This window comes from Typopeltis vanoorti, chromosome 23 (genome assembly GCF_054136105.1).
Source record: "Typopeltis vanoorti isolate ZY-2024b chromosome 23, IOZ_Tvanoo_1.0, whole genome shotgun sequence".
NCBI lineage: Eukaryota > Metazoa > Arthropoda > Arachnida > Uropygi > Thelyphonidae > Typopeltis > Typopeltis vanoorti.
This window is the reverse complement of record NC_143571.1, coordinates 43,900,602-43,914,356: the sequence shown is the minus strand read 5'-3', so window position 1 is coordinate 43,914,356 and position 13,755 is coordinate 43,900,602. Positions and strand designations below refer to the sequence as shown.

The 13,755-nt window shown below is 35.6% G+C and overlaps 1 protein-coding gene across 1 annotated transcript in view; it reads left to right on the top strand.

Annotated features, from left to right (window-relative positions):
- LOC150093808 (protogenin-like) overlaps positions 1-13,755 on the top strand; it is a 497,946-nt gene that overhangs the window by 417,115 nt on the left and 67,076 nt on the right. Inside the window, exon 19 of the mRNA XM_090412521.1 lies at positions 4,883-4,988. Within this exon, the coding sequence (XP_090268647.1) occupies positions 4,883-4,988 (106 nt within the window). The remainder of the gene's footprint in view (positions 1-4,882; positions 4,989-13,755) is intronic.

Genomic DNA, 13,755 nt, shown 5'->3' with positions numbered 1-13,755 from the left:
CACACTCTCATCAATTTCCTCCTCTGAGCTGGAGCTTCTTTCTGGAATGATAACATTCTGTGGTCTTGAAATATTGAAATGAAAGATAATGTAGAAGTGGACATTGTAAGTTCATTATTATTATTATTATCAGAATGTATGGATATACATTATACAATGTCCACTTCTACATTATCTTTCATTAGCTATTGCATTAGCTATAGTCATTTCTATAAAATTCAACCGCATTTGGTCGACTGAGCAGCACTAGGGTGCAAACACTTGGCTTGGTCTTTTATTACCCAACATGCATGCAGTCCACTACAGTGGACAGGTATATATTGTATGATATCAATGCAGTTATAAAGCTTCAATGAAAAAATTACATTTCAGGTAACATTAGATACTATAATAAATTGAAATATCTTTATTTACCACACTTGAGGCTTTTCCATAAAATAATCTTGTGGTCGAAACCGGTCTGGGTAGTGACCCTTCCCTTAATGCGTAGCATTATACATGTCCACAAGGAGATGTGCTTTGCATTATGAGATACTAAGGCAAGTGATGTGAAGTCATATACCATCTTTACCACGAGTTGCCCCAGTCCTGAAAATACTTCAGGTGCAAACTTTGCTTGCTTACACTTGGATAAAGGATTAAACGAAGTATATAATTTCTTGGGATCTTTAATTTATAATTTAGAGTCCAAAGACTCATCGAGGGAGGGCACCCACTCTACAGCTCTATCTCTGCCAATCACCAACAAACTAATCACAACTACACCAATGCCATCTACTGCCCACCACTACATCTAGTATTTTCACAGACAATCACCAACATCCATGTCCATGGCAGGATTTGAACCTGTAGCCTTTTCACTGGACCACTCTGCCAACCTGGCCTGCAAAATTTCTCTGCGGTTGACAGGATGCCTGAAAGGAATTAAAATTTGCCAAAATGCAGTAGAAATTAAGAATTGTATGTACTTGTGAGGTAATGTTAATATTATTATACAATATGTACATGAAAGCACAAGGTGAAAGTATTATTTATTAAATATACTGCCATATACTTCAGTCTGAGATTAACAGACCATTGTCAGCAGCTAAAAAACAGTTGTTACAAGGTAGAATGCAAACAGTTGATTTATTCAAAATAGAATGAGCCAAATAATAATAAATCACCAATAGCACTATGCTTTAACTAAAGAAAAGGTTAATCATAACAGTGTAAAAGTAAATTGCGTGCACACACACACGTGTGTGTATATCATACTCAACAAACCATGAGATAGATATAGTATCTAGTTGGTTTCTTGAGACCTTATGTCTTTATAAAATACCATTCTTGGCTCAATAGCAATTGGGGGAGGGGGGGGAGAACCTTTAATGATGTATTATTCCAATCAAACTTTCCTATATTTTTATAAGGATGGGCAGTGATTCTGATTCAACTTAGAGGGGTGAAGCATGACTTCAGCACTCTCCTTAAATAAGTGTTCAGAGTTTTATTGACATCTATGTAGAAGCAAAAAAAATTGTTTCAGACCAAAGAATGTTGTGGTCTGTCTGTATTCCGTGTTGAGCTAATCCAAATTTATAGGATTTTTTGTGAAAAATATATGATTAATGTTCTTGTATTCTTTTTTCTATTGAGCATCCAGTTTGTCCGAAGTAGGAAAGATGACAGTCCCTGTTTCTCTAAAAACAAGAATGTTAATATTGAAGATGGAACTGACATAGTGAAAATTGAAAAAGCAATTTCAAATTATTGAATAATAAAATGAGGGTAGCTTGAAAAGTTCTCAGCCTCGACCATAGATGGCAACACTATTGGCAAGATTTTTTTTTCTAAGTTGGTACATCTGTCATAAGCATCTATGTGAAATTGCAAGTCATTCTATCAAATAGTTTGTTTTATATACAGCTGCCTGAAGCAAAAGTGTTGGTATCCATTGAAATGGATAAAATTGAGTATCGTGCTGTTATAAAATTCTTTGTAAAAGAACATTTAATGCCAAAAGAAATTCATTCGAATTTCATAAAAGTTTATGGGCACTCTTCTCCTTCATTTTCGACAATTAAGAAATGGACTGCTGAGCTTAAATGGTGCCGTACCATTTAAAAAGCTTTGTGCAAGATGGGTGCCATGCTTGCTCACAGCAGATCAAAAACACACTTGCATAAAAATCTCTGAACAATGCTTGGAGCATTTTAACAAGAATAAAACTGATTTTGTGCATCGATTTATTACTACGGATCAGACTTGGATTCACCATTACACATAAGAATCCAAACAGCAGTCAAAGCAGTGGACAGAAGCCAGTTGTTCAGTGCCAAAGTTGACAAAGTCGACTCCATCAGTAGAAAAGGTCATGGCATCGATGTTTTAGGATGCTAAAGGCATTTTGTTTATTAATTATCTTGAAAAGGGTAAAACAATAATCGGGGAATATTATTCCCCGATTATTACTAGACAGAAAAAATTCGTGAGAAAAGACCCCGTTTGCAGAAGAAAAAAATCATCTTTCATCAGGACAATGCACCTGCTCACAAAGGTGTTTTGGCAATGGGAAAATTAAGGGATCTGCACTATGAATTGTTGGAGCATCCAAACAATTCCCCAGATTTGGCTCCATCTAACTTCTATCTCTTTCCCCAAACTAAAACTCTTCCTCGCTGGTCAGCGTTTTTCTTCGAATCAAGATGATTGCAGCTGTAGAGGGGTATTTTGCAGATCTTACTGAGAACCTCTACAGCAGTGGTTCTCAAAGGGTGCGCCAGGGTGCACTGGTGTGCCCTAGAAGATTTCTGGGTGTGCCCTGTGGTATTCCAGAGAAATATGTGTCCAGATATAAAAATAAATATAGTTACTCTATTATACCTTTTCATTATGGATATACTGCTCTTTTTTTGTCAACACATCATTATTATGTTAATTAACAGCGGTTTTTCTTGCAAAGAGAACAAGAATATGTTCTCTTTGAACAAGAATATGAACAAGAAAAATTGAGTTCTTATTTTCCATCACTTAACACTGAACAATATGATTGAGTTAGAAACCCATTTATGGAAACTTCAAGTGATTTTGGTTTAACATTAACAGAAGAAGAAGAACTGGCAGCTGTATCCACTGATCGTGGATTGATGATTAAACATAAGGAATTGTCTCTTGAAGCCTTTTGGATTTCTATAAAAGAAGAATATGTGTCAATATCTAAAAAAGCTTTGAACATTTTACTACAATTTTCAACATCATATTTATGTGAATTAGGATTTTCTACCCTCACCACAATTAAGTGTAAAAAGAGAGGAACTCTTCAATGTATTGACGAGGATATGAGAGTTTGCCTTTCAAATATATGCCCAAACATTGAACCAATCGCTAGGACACATCAGACTCATGTTTCTCATAAACACAAGAATGAATAAACTTAAGATATGTTTCATTTTATTTTTTTTATAGCATTATTTTTTTCTGTAATATTTGACTTAATTATTATAACATATTTCTCAGAAATTTGAATATATAGTGCGCCTACAATTATTTGTGGTATTTTAAATGCGCCCCGACTAAAGAGTTTGAGAACCACTGCTCTACAGGGATAATGGTATTAGAGCATTGCTGGAATAAATGTATTAGTCTTAAGGGAGATTATGTTGAAAAATAAAAATAATTTTGAAATTATAAATTCGTTCTTTCATTGTTAGGCTGAGAACTTTTCAGACCACCCTCGTATATGGAAACCATCCAATTATTACAAAAAATCTGAAATAAAGATCTTCAAATGCAATGTCAAGACTATATTATTTTATGGATCAGAGACATGAAAATTGACGAAGAAATTAAGATGATTGCCTAAAATATTAAAAATATATTAGGCAAAAGTCCCACCGAAAATCCCATAAGTACAATGTTATTACTGTAATGAATTTCCTTTACAATATTTGGAATATTCTAAAAGGCAAGTATCATTTAGCTCTCATGTTGGGGGGGGGGGGGGGGGGCTTTACGTTGCCATGTAAGGATCGGTTATGGGTCATTGTTTTTGTAGGTGAGATAAATGGTAGATTACTGCATATATTTCTTTCCAATAATATGACTTTACTTTATACATTCTGATTTCTAATACACACAGACACTGTACGTATGTGTGTCTCATGCACTTCTCTCTATGTAGTGTTATACATCAATATTAGGAAAGCAAGAATGTTCCTTGTATATTGGTGGTAGATAATTTTCAATGCCTGCAGTTGACCATCAGACTACTTACTAATCCCTAAAGTAGGTTGAAAAAAGTACTACTGTGTTTGCTTTTTAGAGCAATTTTCTCAAATTAGCTAAGTTTTAGTTTACTCATAGTATTAATATATAATACTTTACAACCTTTCTGGGTTGTATAATAATAGTAATAATAAATAAAAGTAAATGAATAAAATTGCAATGTATATTGTAGAAACTTCAAAGCTTTTGACTGTAGAACTTGCTCTTGTATTGCTTCTCTGCAACATATATATACACACCAGATCTGAGGTATTGTTGCCTGTAAACTTTTGTGGCATTTATTCAAGTTCAAGTGAAAGAAATAAGAAGCATGTATTTCATGTGCTCTCTCTCTCTCTCCAATGCAATTAATTTCTCTGTGTGTATGGATGAAGCAAAACATTGAAGTAATTTGCATGTTTTGCTATATCCATTAAAATTGCCATAATTTATCAAGCACAATAGTTAGTTTTTCTGATTTAGGCATGTTTTTATGTCATTGGTAATCATAAATTCATTTTAGATGGATCTCTCAGATGATTAATCTTTTATTTTCATATTTCATTTTAAACAGAATAAAATTTTTAAAAAACATAATAAATGTCCACCCATTTAGTTTAGTTCTTTTATTCACTAGCTTTAGATGTGAAGCCTCAAGAGCCATTCTTAGGAGTCGTGCTTGGGGTATCAATTGGAGTAGTTTGTATTATCATATGTGCCCTCATTATAATTTGTCGTAACAGGTGAGTTAATTTTTTTTTTTTATGATTTCAATGATCAATCATTTTTTTTTAATGATCATTTTTGTTATATAATGATTGGTACCACATTATCTTCTCCTGTTTAGTTATTAACTTCTTTTTTCTTCTCTTCACTATAAGACTAGATAACTAGTATAAATAACTTTTACTCTAAATGAATTTTCAGTCTTTTAATCCTTTGAATGAATTTTCAGCTGAATACTTAGCATTTTATTAATACTTATTATTATTGTTAATTGATATTTATTATTAATAATACATATAATATTAATATTACAGTAGCAAACAAATTAATCTGAACAAGCCGAATTTTTGTCAAAGTTTTGGCTTTAGTTCACTATTTTGGTTGAGTGCTGTGTACCTTAACTGTTTTAACTGTCTCTATGATGTTTCTTAATTGTGTTGTGCATTTTTAATGGTGTAAACAACTTGACATTCATGGTGTTTTATTAATTTTAGCTATAAAATGGATACATCTCCAAGAAATCATTCAAAAATATGTACTTTCTTAACACATCCATGACTCAAAGACAAATTGCCAATGAGTCTGGTGTTTGGTTTGTGTTTTGTTAATGCGATTTTAATGAGGTTTAGGGAGATGGGTACCTTTTTGACAGAAAAGGAAAATGTGGGAAAAAAGAAAACTACACTTACTCATGATAGTTAGGAAAAGCAAACTGAATCCACGATTGCCTGCTGTTGACTTAAATAGAGGCAGCTGGTGGGATTAATGTTTCTGACATGATAGTCAGAAATGATAGTCGAAGATTGTTGGAAGCAGGGAGGCCCACAGACAAAAAAGAAAAGAAACAACTGTTCAGGAAGGCTATGCAGAAAGATGCTCCAGTTGACAGAAGTGTACAACTTCTGCCCACCTTCAGCAAGCTCCTAAACACCCAAATAAAAAGATGTTCTGAGTTGTTTTATACATAATGGTCCAGGATTACTTGTGTCTGTCGATGGTATGATGAAAAGTGAACAATACATAAAAATATTAGAGAAAACAGTGGTTCTACAGATCCAGAATGACAAAAAACTCATCTTCCTCAAAGAGTTCTTTAAAAATCACATCAAATTCCTTCCGTGGCTAGGTAACTCTCCTGACTTAATACAATAGAAAATTTGTGGACTATAGTGAAAAAGAAAATCAGGAAATTAAATTATAAAAGAATAACTTAATACAATCCATTTTAAAAGCATGGTTTTTTGAGATGATTATTGATAGAGTTCATGCCTAAGTACATTAATGAACTTATTAGGAACAGAGGAGCACATATAAATTATTAGGTAAAGTTAGAGTTCAATTTTTGTATTTATTTTCTTGCAAAATCAAAATTTTTTGTTAAAATGTGAATGATTGGATTAATTTGTTTGCCACTGTACTGTATTACTAATGTTGATGTGAAGTCATTAGATTCCATATACGAGTAGCCCAGAATATAATTTCTTGGCATCTTTAATTTCTTTTAAATTTGTTTGTTGCATTTCCAGCATATAATAAAATACTGGACTGTTGTGTGGAGGATGTACCTTGAATTCACTTGATACTCCAGTTCATCACAGAGATGTTCAATAGGGTTGAGATCAGGGCTCTGTGAAGGTCAATCAAATGTGGTGATATTCACGTCCACAGACTATGCAGTCACGGTAGTAGCTTTATGACACAGTGTACTATTTTGCTGAAAAAGACGGTGGTCAGTTTCATAGAAAAGCCACAAAATAGAAAGCGTTGTTTTGTCCAAAATGTTCTGATACCTCTCGGAGTTCAATGTTCATGGCACTACGAACAGAGGTCTGAAGCCTGCACACAAGGAGAAACAGGACCATACCATCACACCACCACCACCACCACCTCCTCCAAATTTCATAGTTGAGGTTACATACTCTGGTAAGAGACATTCATTGGGCATCTGCCCCACTCACACCTGTCCATCCGCCCGGTAAAGGATGTAGCATGATTCGCCCCGCTCCATAACACAGGCTTTTCAAGCTCCCACACGATGGAACTAGTTCCCCTTCCCATATCCCTGTTTTTTGTTAATCATTCATTTGTTTTTGTTTATTCTTGAATACTGATGGGAAGATTCTTTTAAGACCTCCTCACATTTTTATAGATGTGATTTTGAAATCATATAGTTGGAGTTGCCTACTATGTTACTCTTGTTCAGTTTATAGCTTACCTTTATTGTTTTTCAGTGTGTTCCAGCTCTTTAGGAACTGGCATTTCTTCGGGATTCATTTAGATCAGAATGCATTAGGGGTGGGGCTGTCTAATTGAAAAGTAAAGCATAAGGATAAAACCCATAAATGGGAGAGAAAGGAAGAAAATCCCCATCTCTTTGGGGAGGGTCTTATGTACTCTGCACTCATCACTAATGGGGTCCTGTTGTGAATTCTATCACTTCTATTATAATTGATGCCTCTTTTACTTGGCAGTGAATTTCAGTGAGTCTCTGGCCTTTAAGGGGATGCTGAAGACATTATTTTTCAGATAACCAAAGTAAATGTTAATTTATTTATTGGTATTAATTCACAATAAAGAATAATAAGAAATTAACTGAACTGGTTCAGGACACTATGGTGTGAAATACTGTAACAGAATGACCAAACTTCAGTAAAGTTTGGTCATTCTGAAACAACTAAATGCTTTCCCTTCATGTGGTGGGCCTGTTAATAGACTAAGATATATCCTCCATTAACAGGCATTACATAATCAAACTAGAGGGAACTATGGAGTGAACAAATATAGACTGAGGGTGAGGTATAATATCAACACCCCTTAGAGGAAAAGCCAAACCTCTATATCACTATATGCTAGAAGAGTTTCATCATTTGGTGTAATATACCACCCCTTGGCTTATTGGAAAGTTGAGATGCCCCCCCCCCCCCAAATTTTGAATTCCGAGAAAAGATCTAGTTTACTTTTCCCAGTTTTTTTTTGAACATGTAGGTGAGTGATGTTTGCACACAATGGTGAAATCTAACTTTTTTTTTTTTTGCTTCTACATAGTGTACTGGGCCAAACTTAAGTATCACTGAAATTAGAAAGTTTGATTGATTGGTTGATTGATTTATAGTTTACTGGTGAAAATATAGCAAAGGTTACATGAGTACAGAAGGTAATAATAAATAGTACATACACACATACATACATCTTCAAGGCCCACCTTTCCTAATTTGGTTGTGGGGGTAACAGCTGCATGAGGAACTTCCAAAAGTCACGATCCTATGCCACCAAGCTCAAGTGTTCTGGTGGGATTCCCAAACGTGTCCACCCAAGGTTTTGGATATAATCTATCCAGCGAGTCCTTGGCCTCCCACCCTCTGGCTTGGCAAAGAGGGCCTGCTGATGGAGCCTCTCTTGTGGCATTCTGACCAGGTGCTCGTACCAACGTTACTGTCATCTCTCAACATGGAGAAGCAGCGGTTGAGTATTGAGGATTTCCCGAATTGCAGAGCTTCTGACTCTGTCGAGTCGTCAGCCCTGCAACCCCTCAAAGGAACCTCATTTCAGCCGCTTGGATTCGTGTCCGCATTCTTTCGGTCATTACCCAACTCTCATGACCATAGGTGAGGATGGGGACATAGACTGTATTGAAGACAGCCAGCTTTGCCTTCTGGCTTAATTCCCGCTTCAATACTACCGAACGGCCAAGCTCCCGCAATATTGAGCTTGCTAAGCCAATTCGAGTATCTAGCTCTACATCCCATTTTCCATCATTCGTGAATATGGACCCAAGGTATTTAAACTTCTCCACCTGCCTCATTGGGACTCCACTTACATGTAGAGTGCACTGGGATGGTTGTCTTGAGACCACAAATGTTTCAGTTTTGGCCACACTGATCTTCATTCCAGCATCTGCACAAACAGCTACAAACCTATCCAGGGTCCGCTTGAGGTCATCTGTGGAAGAGCTAAGCAGAACTAGGTCATTTGCAAAAAGCAGACGTCCAATGCTACATCTTCCAATTCTGACACTCTCAGTGCCTCGGCTGTGCCTATCAATCCAGTCAATAAATATTATGAAAAGGATGGGTGACAGAACACACCCTTGGCAGAGGCCAATGGAGACTGTGAAAGGTTCAGACTTTGTGCTGTTTACCCTGACACAAAACTCTGGGCATTCATACAGGGACTTGATGGCAGCTAATAGTTGGCCATCCACTCCATACTCCTGTACTACTTGCCAAAGCTTATCCCGAGGAACCCAGTCATATGCCTTCTCCAAGTCCACAAAACATGTGTAGACATTCTTGGCATATTCCCAAGATTTCTCAAAGACTTGCCTTAAAGTGAAGATTTGGTCAGTTGTGCTTCTACCAGGACGAAAGCCACATTGTTCTTCCTGGAACTTTGACTCAACTATGCTTCTGCACCATCTTTCCAAGCACTTAGCATACACTTTCCCAGGCAGGCTGAGCAGAGAGATGCCATGATAGTTACTGCAATCCTTCTGGTCTCCCTTCTTGAAGACTGTATTATTATGCCTGTCTGCCATTGCTTTGGTGCTCACCCAGATATCCAAGCAGCCTGACACACTCGAGTCAGCCAGAGAACACCATCTCGATTTAAGGCTTTTAACATTTCGGGCCAAATTTCATCATCACCAGCAGCCTTGCCCGATTTTAGCAATTTTATTGCTAAATGGACCTCTTCTGCTGTGAGACTAGTCATTGCCCTGATCTGCACCTCTTGGATGTCCACAACTGCTGGGCCACCCGGGTTAAGAAGGCTCTCAAAGTATTCCCTCCATCTGTGGAGGATATCTTTCTCGGTTGTTAAAAGTAATAATAATATAATAATAGTATTAATAATAAATAGTAATGAAATGCTAAATAGTAAATAATATGTACTGCATAAAAAGCAAATATAAAATTTTAAATGAAGCAAATCAGTAGTATTACACAAAAATAGAATTCATAATCAAGAGTGCTTAAATAAATTCTTTGTTAAAAAAGTTAAACACATTCATGCAGTGTGTCAGAGTCTGATATCATCTGCGTAATTATACTTATATGGCTCAGCTAGATTAGTAAAAATTTCATTCCTCCCTTGTGTGAAGTGTTGGCACTCCATGGAAGATGATGAAAGATGTTTTATCATCTCATAATGGATGTCATCAGGACCAACTGTGCTGGCATGACAGAGTAGAAGAGCCCATTTTAGTTCCTCCTTAATGAGAGGCTGATTGTATGACTCTAGCCATATAATCAACCTTTCATTTTTGGAATTGCAGCTGTTGCTGCCTGGACAATTGGCAGAAAAGTTTAGCTTCTGTTTCTCCTGTTTTGCTCTTTGAATATTAAAAATTGAGGACGATAGGAACTATTGCTGAGATTCTAGCAAAATTACCTCCCCAAGTGTGTGCAATAGTTTTAGGATCAGCAATGGCACATCCATTTTATTCCAAGTTAGACAAAGTGCATTCTTTATCTATAGACTTACCATAAAATTTTTTTTATCAAACCGGGACATTTTTGAGAGTTTGCTCAAAACAGAAAGTAACGCCTTCTGCACTAAGTACTTATGATTCAAAAGGCTAAATAACGGAGTGGTTAACAAAAAACAACATTTCGTAGTAATAATTTTTAATTACTCTTAACTGAACATAACTTATTATTAAAAAGTTATTAATATTTATCACTAGCATGAACTTTCTTTAAAAATTCTTTGTTATTTTTAATCGCGTCAAAAAATTCACTACAATTTAGTTCACTATTAAGTTTGCAGTGCAATACAGCTTTAGCTGTTGATTCGGCCATTCTACCTCTTTCTTCAGACCATATGTTATTCATTATTGAAAATATCCTTTCTACAGGTGAAGATGTGCCTGGCAGGCTGAAAATGTATTCTATAATTTGGACAAGATTGGGCAATGAAATGTTCTTTTCTTTGAAATGACTGAATAGTTGTATCCATTTTTCTTCGCAACTTGTATTTTTCAAAATGTCATAGTTTTCCGACCAAAAAGCTTTTACAATCGCCACCTCATCAAACAGTTCATCCATGTTTATTACATTATTTGCAAGAGTTTCATTAATTTTTTCACCTGAAGCTTCAATTTCCGACCAAGTTAATTCATTGTTGTTTATCCAAGTAAAAGATTTTGCTCTACCAAAACTGTTTTCCCAAAGCTCAATGTAAGACAGACATTGATCACAAAATTTTGTCAACTCTTGTAGTATTGTATTAATAGTAATACTTCCATTATTTTCCAGTATTCTAAAAAGCTTTTTTGCTTCTTGAGGTATAAATTTATTCCTCAAGATTTGTTTTTAATTTTCTAAGTTCATTGACAATATCTGTTGCACTCGCTTTTGTACTTTCCATAATCAAGATAGATTTGTTAAACAATTTGAGTTGTCCGTGCACAAACCACAAATACATTTCACCACAATCATTATTAAAGAACTGTTTTATCATCACTGGACAGTGTTCTTGTGAAATAAAATATGATTTCAGTCCCTCATAAATTTCAAGTATTCTGTCAATAGCTGGAAGTAGCGAAAGAAAACGGATGTGCCATGTTGAAAAACTTTTTTATACTCTACATCTAAAAATTCATAGAACGCTTTTAGTTGAGTGATTTGAACCGTATAAATGTGGAAATATTTATAAATTTTGATTACTAAAGCTGTTGTTTCAATAGGTAGAATATCAACTGCAGTTTGAAGACAGTTGTGAACGATGTGAGCACTGCAACCATTCCCACAGTATTTCTTCCTAGTTCCTTCTTCAATCAACTGTAAATATTGTTTTCTCCTCTCTGTTTTACACCCCAAAATTGGTATTGCAGTTATCTCCACAAATCCAATAATTTTTTTTTTGTTATATTATAAGTTTTCATAACTGACATTAAATGGTTTGTCAGTATTTCTGCAGTTTGACTGGGAACTGATTGAAAGTCTAAAAGTTTAACTTTTTACTCCACAATCTGGTGCAAAATACCGCACAACACATGGCACAGTTTTAATTTCTTTCTTGTTGGAAGAATCAGTTGATATTGTCACAAAATTCGTTTTGTTTAAATCTTCACAAAGTTGCTGAAACAACAGTGGCTCAATCACATTAACAATGACAGCTTCACATTTTGTTCTACCCAGTCTAAACTTTGTTTCAAAAAGCTTTGATATCAATTTAGATGAACAATCAGCAGACTTAAAGCTGAGATTGTGAATAGCAACATGAAATGCAAAAGTTGCTTCTTTAGCAGCTATTAAAAATTCTTTGTCACTTGGATCGGCACCTTTAAAATATGACAATATCTTTGAGGAAGTTCCTGCCGCTGCTAGACTAGCCTTATGTTTCACACACATGTCAAGCGATTTTTTATGTCCGAACATCTACCATGAGCCACAGAAAATTCTGAAGAGCACTGTTCACATTTCACTTCGTCAATATGACCACAAACATTTTTCAAAAACAGATAATCCTTTTCTAATTCATCCGTAAACACTAAGATTCCGCATGCTCAACAATGACTTGCGATGCAGCGTACAGGTCAGAATCAAAGTGGGGTATTCGTGTTGCCTAATCACCATTTTCCGAGGCTGCACTTTTAAATTTTTACCAAATAACCGGGACAAAATGACAAACTGGCCAGGACCATACCTTCAAACGGGGACGTGTGGTAAGCCTATTTATCTACCTTTCATTTTCTGGATTTTATCCCGTACAATTTTTGAATTTATTGTTTGATTAATTAATGATGTAAATTGGATCCAAGATGTTTTTGACTGGCATCTCACTTAACGTGGTTTAGCCCTAGCACATTTAAAGGCTGTTATATTTTATGTAGTCGGGTATCTATGAAATATACCCCATGCTCTGTCTAGATCTTTTTTGACATCCTGTCAATCTGGATTCCACCATGGTTTTGGATAGAGTAGAAATCAAGAGGATGCTTTTGGAATTGGTCCCTGGACAATACATGCCGTGATATACTTCACTGCTTCATTGATAGGTGTTTGACTGACTGACTGACTGCTTCAGCATTAAATTTTACAAGATGGGCAAAACTATTCCAGTCAGCCAGATTCATTTTCCACATGGGCATCCATGTAGGAGAACATGATTCCTGTAAAGAGATAGTGAAAGTAACAGGAAAACAATTGCTTCCATAGACGTTCTCTTCAACATTCCAAATGAGCCATGGAAAGATGAAAGGGGAGCAAATTGTAAGATCTGTTGCAGAATACAAGTAAGCATATGAAAAAGGGTGTTACCTCTGTTATTAAGAAACGAGAAATCATAGTTGTTATGAATGTCAAGCATTCACTTAATGATATGACCTTGTCTGTTCATGTTGGCACTACCCCAAAAGAGTGCTGTGTCCATTAAAGTCACCCATGAAAAGTATTGGCTAAGACATTTGTAGTATAAGATTATCACAGTCAGTTTCATTTAACTCAGAACCTGGTGATAAATAAATGAAACATACTATAATAAGAAATCCCACAGATAAGTGAACTACTACTGCTTACAGAGCAGTATTAAGCTACACATGTTGGAAGGAAGTAAGATTCCACGCTAGGATAGCTACACTATGATCAGGACCATTTCTAGTTCTGTCATTAGGAACAACAGTGATATTCCATGAGGTGGGTTTTAAAGGTTTCCTGCAGACAGAAACATAATATTATCAATATTGTGGTGAAACCTATGACAGTTCCACTGTAAAAAATTTTCTAATCTTTTGGCTTTTGTAGGCTTGTCTGATTTCCAAGATGTTGAGGGGCCTGCCTTTTT